This window comes from Rhinolophus ferrumequinum, chromosome 3, assembly GCF_004115265.2.
Source record: "Rhinolophus ferrumequinum isolate MPI-CBG mRhiFer1 chromosome 3, mRhiFer1_v1.p, whole genome shotgun sequence".
Lineage (NCBI taxonomy): Eukaryota > Metazoa > Chordata > Mammalia > Chiroptera > Rhinolophidae > Rhinolophus > Rhinolophus ferrumequinum.
Window position 1 is genome coordinate 59732524 of NC_046286.1, and position 16416 is coordinate 59748939.

The window sequence follows — 16416 nt, forward strand, 5'->3', positions numbered from 1 at the left end:
ATAATTTACTTAATCGTTACCTGAATTGATTGAGTTGTTTGTAAATTTTATTATCACAAATAACACAGCCATAAACATCTTGGTAAATAAATCTTTCAATGCTTCTTTGATTATTTTCTGATAAACACTTCCTAGAAGTAGAATCACAGAGTATAGGTATATTAACATTCTTAAGCCTCCTGATAAGTACTAATGAATTGCTTACTAAAAGACTGTAACGATATATCACCCAATACTATGTAAAAGCTTTGAGCATTATTAATTTCTAAATTGTATCTATTGTTACTTTAATTTGCATATTTTGATTACTAGTGAGGTTGGGAAAATATCTTCATTAACCCTTCTTTTCTTCCTTTGAAATTTATTTATCTTTCTTACCCATTTTACTGGGTTTGATATTTTCCTTATATGCTTGTATGGTTTCTTTACCCAGTATGGCTTTTAGCCAATTGTTGGATATTTTTGCTGAAAATATTTTCTTGGCTTGTGATGGCCTTTCATTAAAAAAAAAAAAAAAGTATGAGAAATGTAAATTTTTACCTAGTGAAATTACTAGTATTTTTCTTTTGAATTTCATCCATTGCTTTTAATCTTAGGAAGTTGTTTCACATACTGTATTATCTCCTAACATGCCATATTATGCCTTCTAAACCTCTTTGTGATTTGATCTTTTTACATTTAATTCTTTCAGCCACCTGGCATTAACGTTGATATATGGTGTAATTTTGATTGGGTTTAAAGGGATGCATGGTATAGAGATATACCATGTTCTCTTTAACTCAGAGATTCCCTCTTTGTGCTCCTGTTGTTCTTGGTTTTGCGTCAGGGTTTCTTATTTCCTGAGGCAGCATTTTTCATCTTAGGAGTGTCTTTGGAGTGCCCTGGATGGCAAAGTGCATGCATTCTTTTCATTTCTCTGTCTTCCCTCCAAAAGTGCTCCACTCGGACCAGTCCGGGCCCACACCTCCAGGGAAGAGGCTGGTACATGCCCAGTTGCATGGAAAAGGTACTCAGAAGGCCCACTTTCCTAAACATTTCTTCTCCTTTGGGTTTTTATTGATGCCAAATATAGCTGTTATTTCTTTTCTTTGCGTTAAACATGGCCCTCTCCTACGTCCTTTTTTCAATGCACATTCACCTCAGCAGAGTAGCACCATGTATTACTTTGCTAACCAAGTGCCACAAATGTGTTGGCTTAAAACAACAGGAATTTACTCTTTCACAGTTTTGGAGGCCGGATCAAAACCAAGGTGTCTGCAGGGCCATGCATCCCCCTCGTGAGAAGAGCCTTCCGTGCGTCTTGCCGGCTTTTGGCTGTTGCAGCGGTCCTGGGAGTCCCTTGGCGCGTAGCTGCATCACTCCCATCTGCCTCCAGCATCACGGAGGGCCTCCTTCCCTCCATATCTGTGTGTGTCTGTGTCTCTGTGTCCAGATGTCTCTCTTTTTGTAAGGACATCAGTCATTGGATTAGATAGACCCCACCTGAATCCAGTATGACATCTTAATTCAACAAATTATATCTGCAAAGACTGTTTCAAATAAGGTCACGTTCCGAGGTGCCAGGGGAACATGATTTTTGGAGGGACACTGTTCATCTCAGTATACAGAGCCAGTGAATGTTCTTGCATATTATTTAGTTTTATCCGATCACCTTTCTGCTTAACAGTTGACATGGAACCACAAGAAAATCCTGGGGATCTGCAGTGAGGAGGCAAAGGGAGAAAATGCAAAGAGCCATGGCGGAGGGCGAAGGGACGAAAGTCAGATTCCATCCCTTTGTCTTGGCTGGGCTGATACCCAGATAAACAGTAAATCCTTGTGTGTTTTGCCTTCTCAGTAACTTGCTTGCATTTTAAGTGGGGAATCCAAGTGATTAGTTAGGTGAATCAATATCTCCCCTTTCTATCAGTAACACAAACTATTTGATGGGGAAGTGACAGGATAAAATGAGTAATCCTTGGAATAATTCGTGTTATGCTTTCATGTCAAACCTTTTCTGTTTTCAAAAAATATATAAATTAATAGTAATTACAATTACATGATTTCCTCATATTTGAAGTCTGGTGACATGAGTTATAACTGTTAAATTTGGTAACAAGAGAGAAAAGCTTCATTTCGACCATTTCCTAAGCTTCTATCATTTTAAAGGGAAGAAATATGACAGATTGGGAAATTAATTTTACTTATAATATTATTTTGATTTTTTTTAAGTAAAAAGCAATTGCTAAAGCTGGGGAAATGCCAATAGCTTTTTTCTTTCATTTTAAACAATATGGCAAATGAAAAATTTTAATAACTTTGTATGTCTACTGTTTGATATTATCAATTGCTCATGTTTTAGAGGCATTTTGATATGTCCTATTATCTGATTTATAAGAAACAAGCTTATTTCTTTTTGAAGTATTGGCAATATTTAAATGTTTTTATTATAAAAGCAGTATGAAGATATTTTTCAGTGAAAAATATGAATACAGTCATTTTTTTCTTTGTTATCTTGTCCCTGACTTGCACAACCAAGCATTGTGAAAGTCTCTACCTTCATCTTGTGCAGAAATAAAGATCTCCTGTGTACACAGAGCTTGTTGACTCGCAAGTCCTCAGCCTACCTGATGAGATAACACTCCCTAATTTAAAATCCTGTTAAACAAAATAAATATTTTCTTGGGGCAGAATATGTTGTGGTTTAGTGACTCAATTCTCGGTGCTGAAAGCCTGGCGTCTCAATCAGTCAGTGCCACAAGAAAAACCTTCTTTGTTATCATCCCTGAGCAAGTAAAACCATTTATTTTATACCTACTGAGTTCAAGTTATAGGGATAGATGACATGGTTGTTGACACTGCAAACGTCCATAATTGAATTGAGAAATGATCTATGTTCACAGGAAATAATAATATGAACCCTTAATGAATAATACTGTGTGAACCACGTGAAATTGTCATATTTGACTGGTTTTGACTTACAAATATGGTCCTTCATAACACTCAACCTAAAAGTACAAGACCAGTTACTGTCATTCACCTGAATTTTGCGCACCCTATAGTCCTTTAGGCATAAAGAGCTATTGGGCACAAATGCCTGTCCTGAGCCTCATCGTACCTCGGCATTCAGCATGGGTGGCCAGGGGGCCTGTGGTTTTTCCCTTAGAGAATTGTGCACATGCTGTGCCGCCTCTTTTCTTCTGTCTCTACCCTCCTTCCTCAGCTATATGATTTCCACATGTAGGCATTTTCTTTCCTTCTAAGCACATCCTCACCTTATTCTGAATACTTTCCTCTCTTCCTCTTTCTTTCTAGTCTTGGCCCAGGAAACTCTCTCCTCTTTCCCTCCTCTCTCACCTTCCTCTTCTTCTTTTCTTTCCAATGTTTGTGTCTCCTTTCATCACGATCATGCAGTTGATGGCTGGACAGCCCGAAAGTAAGCTAGTGATATGTTTGTATGAAGGAAAGGGGAAGCCATGAGTTCTGATGTGAAATTAGAAATAATAATCTAGATCTGCTAACAACAAAAGCCCTGTAAAGCCACTTTATAATCTCTGAAAAATTCTCTAATCATCTCTTTCTAACTGAATCCACTTTTTCTCAATAATACTTGTTGAGAAATAATCTGCACTTGAGAAAAATAAGCACTATTTCTCAGACTATTTTATTGCTTTCTTATTTTTTTAAACCAATATTGGAACAATTCTGTGATTCACATTAACGTTTTTTTCTTTTCTTTCTCCCTCAAAAAAAAAAAAAGATTTTTGGAATACGACCTTTTTGTAAGTTGGGATTTCCTTTAGTATAAACAGGATCGCTAAGGGGTAAGGAAACACAAGATTCATTTCAATCAGTGAAGTCCCGGAGAGAGTGAATTTTGAAAATTGAGGATGGAATTTGATAGCCAAGATTGCAAAGAGGAAAGGAGAAAAAATTCATAGGAAACCCAAGCAAAGACATATAAATAATGAAGCAAATTGTACATAAGGGGAGAGCAAACAAATCTTCCTGACCACAACTGAAAAGCTGAGTTTGGAGAGCGAGGAGAATGAGGTTAGAGCGGTATTATAGTACCCCCCAGGGTGGGGAATTTGAAGCTGATATTTGGTACCTGTTACTAACATCTCTGTAAGGACAACTTTAGTAAGCTAGATGGAGAGTAGGGATTCAGTGATAATCTCTTTTTGCCTCACACCCCTTAGAGGATTTCAGTTTGTAAGAGGTGAGATGATAAATATCAGCCTGTTCTCCTGATAACCTTTTCATTGTCTTCAGTCAGTAAATCTGTATTCCTGATGTGTCCGTAATATGTTTTGCATTATTACTTCTTGTTAGAAATGATTTTTAATTAGAGTTTTCTTTTGTAACACTAGCACCAGTTAAAGACACTAATTGAACTCATTCATTAAGTAAATGATGATAATTCTAGTCACTTCAAAAGAATGTATCTAGGAGGCTCTTAAGCAACTCTGGTCCCTTGTGGAGTTTTCCCATCTGATGCAGGTGGATGGGGGAAGCCAAAGATGTGATTTAGGCAATTATGTACTAATTATTGAGCATTTTACATTAATTATTGAACAACTGCCAGGTATTTGGAAATTGAGCAGTCAAACATGATGAAATTGACAGTTATGAAAATTACCATAAAAACTAACCTCCATAAGAATTACCGTCTTGAAAAAGTGAAAAAAAAGAGAAAGAGACTCACTCTGCTATTTGAAAATATTTTTTTCAGGTTTGTATTATTATCAAAGGACATTTATTATAAGGACAATAGTATGTGTGGGAATGTTTTAGATGTCTTACAAGTAACATTTAAAGACTCATTTCTCACTTCTAGGTTTATAAGATTTACATACCACCACATAGTAAGAATATATTGAGTAGAGCCTTTACATCTCCGAATTATAGCTGTGAGAAATTTGAGAGTATATGATTTGTAAGAAAAAGTAGGTATTTGTGAGTTAAGCAAATATGGTAAATGATAAAAATTTTTGATACAAGGAACAATTACAAAATGTCACTTGAAGCTTTATTGTGTCCAGAAATGCTCTGAAGTATGTAATAATATTTGCAACAATGCAAGGATTATCAAAGCTCAGGAATGATGAAGATAATTCTTTGAGTGCCTGGAAGGACTCACTAAGGCAGACAAGTCTGATGGCGGGTTCTTTAGGGACCCCAGAGGCTCACAGACTTTTTTAAATTGTTGTTGGCACTATAATCATTTTGGACCAGTGAGCTAAGGTGGAGCAGAGGTAAACAAGGGAAGCAGATGATGCATATTAAAGCTGCTATAAAGTCAACTTCAAAGTGTGTGACATCACCATAGACTTCTGGAAAATAACAACAGACAGACCAGCCTAGCATGCAACTGTCATGATTAGGAAGAGGTGCTTTGAATGCAAGCTTTCTAGTATTTGAAACAGTCATAAATAGCAACAGACATGCAAGCAGCTGCTGTAGTTATGAGTCAGACCATCTTTGCCGAAAGAGCTTTGTATTGTCACCCAGTAAACCCCTCCTGAACATCTATGATGTGACAGATGTGGTTCTGTGTGGTGGCTGAAACGGAGGGAGTCATATACATGAGCCCCTTAAGGAACTCATTCTCTGAGATGGGAGAAAGCCATCAAGGACTATAACGAAGGTAAAACATAGCAAAATTGCCTGCAACACGGGGCACATAAGGAAGCTATGTTTGAAAAGTTAGACTGTGGTGGAAAAGCTTCAGTACTACACTGTGAAGTGAGGACTTTGTTCTGTAGGCAGTGCTGAACCATCTAATGGCTTCCAAACAAGAGAACATAAGATGTTCGATCTATTTTTAACGTTAGAATGGGTTAGAGGATGCACGAGAGACGAGATGGCCGAGAATAGCTGGAAAACTCTAAACTGAAGAGATAATTAAGTTTGGAACTAGGATAGCGGTAGTTGGAATGGACAAATATAACCAGGATATGATACTGATGAGGTGGAAGCAACATGTTTCATGTATTTATAACCGATACCCCATTCCTTCGTCCTCCAAAGGATTCACAGTCATTTGCATCCAATTATCAGTGCACATAGGTAAAGATCAGAAAGCCAAAGGAATAATAGTGTGGTAAGGCCAGAGTAGACAATACTTTACAGAAACACACATTCATAAAGTTCTATATAGAACTAAAATTGATTGACGATCAGGTATACAGTCCACATCGTCTAAAGACAACAGGTAAAGAAAAGAAAGTTTCTTAGCACTTAAGAAGGAGAGAAATTTCTCCTTTTAGTCCCGATGGAATACAGATGCTCCTTGACTTACGATGGGGTTACATCCACATCAACTCATCATAAATTGAAAATATTTGAAGTTGAAAATGTGTTTAATACACCTGACCTACCGAACATCATAGCTTGGCCTAGCCTACCTGAAACGTGCTCAGAACACTTCCATTAGCCTACAGTTGGGCAAAATCATCTAACACAATGAATACACTATAGAGTACTGGTTGTTTACCTTGGTAATCTCGGGGCTGACTGGAAGCCGCGGCTTGTACCTCACGTCGCTAGCCCAGGAAAAGATCAAAATTCAAGATTCGAAGTATGGTTCCTACTGAATGCTTATTGCTTTTGTACCTTCGCAAAGTCAAAAAATTATAAATCGAATCATCGTAAATTGGGGACTGTCTATATTAAGAGCTGGCTAACACCCTTGGCTTCCCTGTAATATAGCGGACAAAGAGTTCTTATACAAAAAAAACATGAAAAAGAGTTCTTATACAAAGCAGCTTAGTCTCATGACAAGGGCCTCTTACCCAGTGATCAGAAGTGGGGTGATGGGCGCAGGAGTGCTCAGGGATGACTCCCCAGAATTACCCTTGGTGATTTAGCAGTGGTGTTCTACCCTTGTAGAACCATCTGCTTGGCTTCCTGCTCCTTGCCTGCTCCGTGGTAAGATAATCACCACTAGCTTTATTTTGTGTTGCAAAGGATGGCAATTTAAAATACTCTCTTGCATGATTAATGTGTTATTTAGGAGCTTAGTAAAGTCAGTCAATCTTTCTTCGTCTTTCTTTGGGGATTATATATGCCACCAAAAGACAAGTTACATTCTCTGTTCTCTGCCATTAGGTGGTAGGACTTTGGGTAGCCTTAAAAACAAAATACCAACAATCAAGAAAACTTCTTTTACATTTTGACGACTGAGAACTAAACTTGTCCAACTTGAATGTTATAAAGAGACGCTGAAAAAAAAGGCCATGATCTGCAGTTCCTCTAAGGGAGAGCATGTGCAATCAGGCATGACACCTGAGACTCCCAATAAACCTGCGCCCTTCCTTGAGACACAGACCTCGTTTCCCCAATGCTCCTGGGGTTTTGGGTGATGATTGCCCAGGTTATTTTGTTCCCCAGTCCTCTGCTTTTGTTCAGAATGAATCCTTCCTTCCTCTGAGACCAGCCCACTAATAAAGCCAAACCTGTTGAGCCCAGCCTGGTTCTGGGTGAGCTTCATGTTTGGTTAGTCATGTGGAGTGACTGCTGACGAACCTTGACACCTTATTAGTCCTGCGATAGCTTGGCTAAATTTCACAAACCCTGTAGCACTCAAAGCCTAGATTTCACAAAATGGAATTATTATAGCAAAGGTCCCCGGTCTTTGTTGGAGAGAAGATGACCTGCATTCCACTGGTCAGAACTGAGGGGAATTTGGACATTTCAGTCCCACACAGCACCCAGGGAGACGGCCCCCAGCCTTCCAGCCACCATTTAAAGCACCAAGGTTAGAGATGCACACTGCACTGGGGTTTGACGGCAAGTGTATTGTTTTATTTATAGTTGGTTTTATACTCTATTTCAGAAATGGTAACTGAAAAATAGTGTTTTTTTTATGGAAATAATGAGCCATAGAAGTTTTTTTTTTCTTTTACCATTTGTTAGTGGCATCTGCCAATCTGCTTAGCGGTGAATGGCAATAAATATCTTTCTTGCTTTAAAAAAATAAAAGAAATCAAGGGCCTCGGGGAGACGGAGGCCATGGGGAGGAGTAGAGCCCAACCGCACCAGTGTGTGCACGTTTTTACAAAAATACTCCTAAAAAGGGTCGTTGCTCCTGTGCAACCGCTAGATGGCAGAGTATCTGCATTAAAAACTGACGACCGTTTGCTGACGCTAAGTACTTGCATTGATGATACAGTGTTCGGTATATAGCTAAAACCATGAGGATGTTTTGGATTTTTTAAACTTGTATAAGCATAGAGAATTTTATTCATTTCTCTATCCAACTGGGGATTTTGTGATCATGAAACTCGTCTGCAGAGAATTTAAAGTTAGTCTCTGAACTGGGAAATTAGGTGGGTTGTCTACCCCCAACTCTTCCATTAATTGGCCTGTGACTTTGAACAGTGAATGTCCTGGGTCTCAATGAGCTCATATGAAAAATGAGATCGCTGGGTCTCTAGATTATCTCTAAGGTATCTTCCAACTCAGACATTTTCATTTCGATATCATTTCATAGTTGAACCTGATAAACTTGCTATTCAAAGTACCATCCACATGCTCCATAGTAAGATATTATCCAGGAAATGTCAGCTGACATCCATATATATAATTAAAATAGCTGATACTTATTGAGCACCTACTATGTGCCAGTACTAGGCTAAGCATTTTATGAATCTTACCTGATTTAATTCCCATGACAATCTAATTGTATTCCCCATTTTGCAGATGAGGAAACTGAGGTTTAGGGAAGTTAAGGATCTAGCCCAAGATCAGATAGCTGACGGCCAGGCTAGTATAACTCTGAAATCTCTGTGTGTACCATTGCCATATTCTGCCTCTTATTCAGCTGAGAAAAATATAAATTTGAATACAACATTGCTTCTGAAAGAAAAATCTATGCTATAAATTGGAAACCCTTGATTTTTCCAAGGGAAATAGATTTATGATTTTTTTCCACCCTGAAGACAGGACAGATTTACATGGCTCTATTGTCACACTGTCATTAGATGCTTCTTTGTGAGCCTGGACATAAGAGCCTAGCTTCCGGTTCCACACACACATGGGTGGAACAACTCGGTCAGTCTCATGGTTTCTTAGAGCCAATGTCTCTTCAAATCTGCATTGAGGGGACTGTACCAGGTAATCACTAGGGGCCTTTTCAGGTCTAGAATGATCTTATGGTGTGTGTCCGTAATTTGCTATAAGGTCTAATGTTAGCAGGATAGAAGTTGCTCAGTAAATGGTCACTCTCTACCTTTTAGCAGTCGCAATAAAGAAATACTACAGGTACTATTAGTGCTGTTTGTTGTGAATTAGAAGTTTTCTCCATTTCTTTGTGGCCAGGAAACTTCTGTAGGCTTACTTCCAAGCACTGCCTTAATTCAGTAGAGTGACTCTAATATCTGGTGTTTGAAGCTCTCTTGAGGAAATAACTCAGTGCAGATGAAGGCATCTTTTGGTAACTTTCAAATCTCAACTCCAACTCCAATCATTAGAACACGCTAATAACTCTGAGTAGACAATAGATGGCAGTACTGCCTCAATTTATACCTTATAGTTAACCCTAAACCTTTACTTTAATGTCATTTTTATTTTATTTTATATGTTCATTATCTTTGAAGCAAGAATGATTAGATAAAAAACACTCGTCTGACTTGCTTAATATTGGGCTCTACATATTAAATGCTAGAGAAACAATATGATGGAGCAGACCAAAATCGGAGAACCTGAGGTGGATTTACAGGCAGCAAATGAAGCTTAAGCTTCAAGGGCCACTCCCAAGGCCTTAGGAGAAGCCCCAGTATTAGAAATTTTGAAAAAGCAAGATATTTGGTTTTCTTTTTCGTAAAGAGGGCCACCCAAATTATGTAAGCTTTAAGCCTCACAAAGCTTGGATTTGTCTAGAAATAGCGATGTGGCTCTTTTAACTCAGGAAAGGGTAAACAATCTTGCCATTATTAATTTTCCAGCAACTTAATCTTCAGGGAGAAGGTCAGTCTGGTGTTTAAAAGCAAGCCAAGTAAAAAGGAAACATAGAGAATAATTGAATGAGCTGGCAGATATTCCAATTATTTATGAGTCTGAGTAAAATAAAACACTCATAACATTGGAAGTCTTTCACTTCTGGCCTCATAGTATCTGCGTTAAAAAGAAAAAAAAAGAAAAGTCCAGATTATAATTAGAAATTAATAAGTGATCCTCTGCTAAAACACCACACCAGTATGTAGCATTTGGGGAATTTTATTTTAGTTTGTCTTATTTTTTTAACCCAAGAGATCTTGTCTTTAATAAGAACCAGTAGTGACAATTCAAAGGAAACAGTACTTCCATTCACAAATCTTAACTTTCTCACCAGGGAGCCAGGCTCAGGCTTTCTTATGACCACCTATGGCTTACTCATCTGGAGTTAAACTAAAATGTACCCTTTGGAAAAGAAAAATTAACAAAATTTCCAATTGGCCTTTCTTGTAGCGAATACTTATTAAGGTTGGCTTTTAGGTTAGGGAGACTTATCTATGTCTAACTCCATATGTAACTATTATTCAGAATTAATATATTGCTGCCCACCTGATGAGTCACTATGTCTACAAGACCTTAATATCCTTGAGGGCAGGGAGTGGGTTTGCTCACCTTTGTGTGCTTTGATATACGACACAGAGTAGGAGAGCTAAAAATGCTTTCTGAAAGAATGAATGCTAGATATTGTTTAAAAAGTTAACTTAAGGCGCAGGGACCGTCCAGCATGATTCTAGGCCTATTATTTCTATGTAACATTTTGTGCAGGTTGTGCTTCAGGAGGCCAACTTGTGCGATACATTTGCTCTGAGGAGGAGATCTGCGTCTGACGGTAGGGGGGAAGGGGAAAATGCCCCTGGAATGGCCCGAGTGTGTGGGGTTGGTGAGAATCTGGCCTGAAGTTGAGCTCTGCTTGTGAAGCCCTCTCGGCCCACACATCCTTTGGCCTTGCTTTACCTCCCAACCAAGTCCTGGAGCCAACTTTGAAATAATGGCCTTGTGACCAAGTGTACGGCCATGCTGCTTGGATCTGGGTCAGGAGGAAAGGGGTGTCAGCCAACACTTCATCCTCCTCCTCCCCCCTCAAAGGGAGGTTATTGGCTGTACCATAACCCTCAGCATTTCCGGCTTCGGAACCATGGGTGAAGCAAGGACCTTCCCTGGACTATCTGTAATAGTCCTCTCCTTCTTCTGGCCGTTGAGAAATGAAAGCTACCTTTCATCTGGGATGTCATGACCCCAAGCGTATAGAATACACTCTTGGAGAGCATGCTAAGTCTTATTAGTTTATCTTCAAATTAGGAGAGCAAGCAGGCTCCCTGGGTTCAACATGCTATGAGGTCAAAATCGAGAAAGTTTCTCTTTTGAAGATTCAAATTCAGTCATGACATGTATCAACTCTCCCTCTACCAATAATGTATGTACTAAGTGGGGGGAAAATGTTTCCAGACAAAGTTAGGGAGGTGATGTAACACATGCTAACATCATTTTCATTCCCTGCCCTACTCATTTGTTCCGAGCAGAACCCCAATTTGCTCAGGTGCCCACTCTGCACAGTGAGGCCCTTTGGTCCCAGCTGCCAGGGGTTGGTCCAGCGATTGGTTTGGTACAGGATGAGACATGAAGAGAAGTCAGCTAGGTGGCTTCTAGAGAGACTTCCTCACTTCTAAGAGAGATACACAGGATGAGATAGTCTTTTTTATCCTCTGAAGCTACTATATCTGTACATGATGACCAGAATTGTAGCAGCCACTGAAAACAGACACTGATTAAACCAATTTAAAGGCACCCCTCTTGCTTGCTATGTGATAATAAATTTCATTTTTGATTAGGCTTCTGTGAGTTGGACTTAATGTTACTTGCAGGCAAAAGGATCCTACCCTATAGTCAGGGATTGGATCACAATCAAAATATATAGAAAGTGCACCTTTGCAGGCTTTTAATCACACAAAGCATAAGTATCTAGCAGGAAGAGCGAACTCTGTGTTGGGGGCCCACCTCCAACAACACAAGACGTGGGAAGCAAGCGAAGATTGTGTTTATCTCGGCACTCTCTAGATTCATTCATTCAGTGGACACATATAATTTTCTCCCGGAAGGGAGAATATTAAAAGTGGCAGACTTCCTATACATTTCCTGTTTACTTTTACAATTTGTAAGACCACAAATGGTTGGACTCGATTTTTAAGTTCTAATGGTCTTTTCTCTTGCTTCCCGTTCCTGTTGGCTTATTTGTGAGCAGAAAGACAGGTGAGCACTGTGGTTCAGGGTCAGTGGAATAATTACTGTAGTAAAACCAGGTCTTGATGCACATCCATGATAAGACTGTAACACCTTCTCGGTTTTAACGTACTTTCTGGTTGTTATCTAAATTCTCCTGAGCTACACTTGTTTCTCTCTCCCTTCACACATATGGACTCTAATTTCTGAGGAGAGATTTGCCTCAAAGGTTATCTTCAACATGTTCTTTCAGAAGGTAGAACTGTTTTTTTAAGTGCTTATATATGGCATGAAATGTTGCAGGAAGTAAACTGTTCTGCATGGTTACTTATGCAGAATGAAATTATTATTATTATTATTTTTAATTCACCTTTTTTTTTTTTTATTGGGGAAGGGGAACAGAACTTTATTGGGGAACAGTGTGTACTTCCAGGACTTTTTTCCAAGTCAAGTTGTTGTCCTTTTAATCTTAGTTGTGGAGGGCGCAGTTCAGCTCCAGGTCTGTGGCCCGTTGCTAGTTGCAGGGGGCACAGCCCACCATCCCTTGCAGGAGTGAACCAGCAACGTTGTGGTTGAGAGGACGCGCTCCAACCAACTGAGCCATTCTGGAGCTCAGCGGCAGCTCAGCTCAAGGTGCTGTGTTCAATTTTAGTTGCAGGGGGCGGAGCCCACCATCCCTTGCGGGACTCGAGGAATCGAACTGGCAAACCTTGTGGTTGAGAGCCCAGAGGCCCATGTGGGAATCGAACTGGCAGCCTTCGGAGTTAGGAGCACGGAGCTCCAACTGCCTGAGCCACCGGGCCAGCCCCAGAATAAAATTATGATGGGTCTAAAGAAATTATTTTTTATTTCAGTTCCCTTTGATACTGATTGAATTATCTTTAGTAGATACAAATAATACTTTTATGGTATAAAGTTGGGAGAAGACAAAAAGGAATTATTGATGCTAGTATAGCCTTCACATTTTCTATGATACAGAGAATGTTTTCCAAAACAAAGATGTACACGATGGATTTCTCCAAATTATGCCCATACATATCTCTTCTGCTGACATCACCACATTGATTTATGTCTCCCTGTCCCTCTAAAGTACTAATGCTTTACCCTACTTATCTTTTTATCCTTGGCACATTGTAGAAATTCCACCAAAGCTTCTGCATCTTCTGTGAAATATTAAAGCCCTGGATTTTTAGTTCCTTTCCTCTCCATTCGAAGCTCTTCTCCTGCTTCAGTATCTTTATCCCCAGCCCTAATTATACACATAAGAAATATATCAAATCTTGTATCACTTAAGATGCTCAATTGCAGATAACAGAACACCTAAGTCAAAACGGCTTAAAGACTAGGGCATTTGTTATGTAACACAACAAGAAGTTTAGAGCGAGGGCAGATCTAGGATTGGTTAATTCAGCTGCTCAAAAGTATGTTTGAAGACTCAAACTGCTCTCATATTTCTGCGCTGCTTTCTCCTTCATATATTCTCCTTAGGCTAATGCCACTCATGGTCCCAAGATGGCTGTCACATTTATCACATGTAGGCTGGACACTGGCCTGCCGGGAAGAAGAACTGGCAATGCGCTATTTCTTTTTGTAAACCTTCTGAAAGAAAGCCCTTCCACTGATTCTTTCAGCAGACTTAGTCACATCTCATTGGCAAAAATTTGACCAGATAAGTAGGGCAAAGTACAAACACTTTAGAGGGTCAGGGAGACCGAAATCAATGTGGTGATGTCAGCAAGAGAAATATGTGTGGGCATATGTCTAAATCAATCGCCGGACGCCAGGATTAGCTCAATCACGACTGACTACCGGGCCAAAGCAGCTTCCTCTTGTATGTGTGTGTATGAGACACGTACATGGAGGATGGATATCTAAACAAAATCAAGGTTATTAGCAAAGAAAATGTCAGGGGGCGGAGGCAAGGCTGGGGGTTTGGATAGAGAAAATGGGCTTTGGGTAAGCAACCACCAGTGTGCTAGAACTCTCTGCCGTCATTGGTTTCCATTCCTTGTAAGTCTAATAAAATTGTAATCCTAGGAACAACTCTCTTTTCCTGGCACAGCCCAGATCCCTCCCTAACTGGGATTCAGTTTCCCTTTCATTTCCAATGTTTAGGAAACTGACAAATTTTTTCTTAAGCGCAATGACAGAAGGGATTAGAAATACAAATTGGTAGTCACAAAATAATCATGGGGATGTGAGATACAGTATGGGAAATATAATCAATAATGTTGTAAAAGCTATGTGTGGTGTCAGATGGGTACTAGACTTATCTGGGGGATCACTTCATAAATTATGTAGATGTCTAACCACTGCACTGTGCACCTGAAACTAACATACTGAATATCAACTATAATTTTTAAAAAAATATGTGTATATAGAGTCATGGGATGTAAAGTACAGCATAGGGAATATAGTCAATGGTATTGTAACAGTTATGTACGGTGTCAGAGGGGTGGTAGACTTGTTGGGGTTATCACTTTGTGAGGGGTGTAAATATCTAATCATTGTCTTGTACACCTGAAACTAATAATAAAAAAAGAGCAATGACAGTAGAGCCACCAAGAAATCATCGAATTAAATTGGATTGCTTTCCTGCCAAAAGCTGTCTGCCCATCTAATTGTTTACCTACCTATCTCTATTTTTTTTTTCTGTATAGGGTTTAAAAGAATTCTATTTGCCACATGGTGAAGTCATCAAAGTTTATTTGTAAGCATGTTATGAGAGTTCCAAATTATCTACAATCCTGGGCAGGTTTTGAAGAATGACTCCTTATTCTGGCTGATGGGAAATACAGTTCACCCTTGAACAATGCAGGGGTTAGGAGCACTCATCCCTGTATAGGCCAAAATCTGCTTATATCTTTTAACTCCCCAAAGTCTTCACTACAGTTGGCTCGCAGTATCTGCAGGGGATTGGTTCCTGGACCCCCTCTCGGATGCTAAGTCTAGGGTGTTCAATTCTCTTCCATAAAATGACAGAGAACGTTGCGTACAGCTGGCCCTCCATCTCCATGCACTCCCAACTGCTGATTGAAATTACAGTTTTTGATTCAGATTGGTTGAATCGATGGATGTGAAACCCACAGATACAGAGGCCGACTGTATTTATTGAAGAAAGTCTGCGTATAAGTGGACCTGCACGGTTCAAACCCATGTTGTTCAAGGGTCAACTACACACATGAAGAAATGTGCCTTTGGGTTTCTTGAGTTTCTAGTGTTCTTGACAGGTTGTTGACGTAACTGTGTTTCCACTCTTTACAGAGCCTCGGATGTAGTGGATGAAGGACATGGAGAGTGCCAGGAATTTACACTGCACTGCGGGGAATCCCAGTTCTTTCACACCACCGATGAAGTGCCCAGTCCTTTTCCTGGGGAGTCTGGAATGTGTAAAAAGGTAATGCTACATTTCCAACATTTGCCTTTCGGAAATAAACACTTTCATGAATTAAAACACTGTAAAATAACCCCTGTCTGATTAACAAACACATACTTAAACAGAATGTAGATGGTAAAGAGGGCATTGTATATCAAAGCACCATGATAATAAATCAAGAGTCTCAAGGGAATATTGCTCTTTGCTGAATATTTGTTCTTTGCTGCCTTCAGGTGTTCATTGTCATTTTTATGGAGCCTTTTGTATGCCCTGTTTCCTTTCTCACAGGCTGTGCTTTAAATCGAAAGTACACAAAGGGAGATGATATCAATAGTTGGAATCAGTGGTTCTTTCCCATGAAAAGTATTTTTACTCCTTCCTACTGTATGGCATTTAGAGTTGTTATTGTTATATCAGTAATTGCTTCTTAATATCTAGATGTTTGTACGGAAAGTTCTGAATTACTTACATTGCTTTAAGAGGAAGGTTTTCCCCAAGGTGGGAGATAAAGAAGTGTACACATGTTGACTGCATGCATTCACTCATGAAAAGACCTGACTCTTCCACTTGTCTGCAGGTAGGAATGTGGAATAACGTCTTTAGTCACAGGGGGAGAGCTGATTTAGCTGCCAGGCCTTGAAGGTTGTACAATACATTTCTTGTTACAACATATTATAAGTTCCTGAGGGTTAGAAATGAAAGATATTTTGTCATGAAAGAAATCGCCCCCACACACATACACAAAGGAATTTGCTTTAGAAATTTGCTATATGAAAAGTGAAAAATTACTTAGTGCAAGATGAAAAGTTTTGGAGATTGGATGCACAATAATGTGAATGTGCTTT

At 39.4% G+C, this 16416-nt stretch overlaps 1 protein-coding gene across 1 annotated transcript in view; it reads left to right on the forward strand.

The window, feature by feature from the left end:
- The window catches only part of CRYBG1 (crystallin beta-gamma domain containing 1), a 175626-nt gene that overhangs the window by 60606 nt on the left and 98604 nt on the right, over positions 1-16416 (forward strand). Inside the window, exon 2 of the mRNA XM_033103011.1 lies at positions 15460-15592. Coding sequence (XP_032958902.1) covers positions 15460-15592 — 133 coding nt within the window. The remainder of the gene's footprint in view (positions 1-15459; positions 15593-16416) is intronic.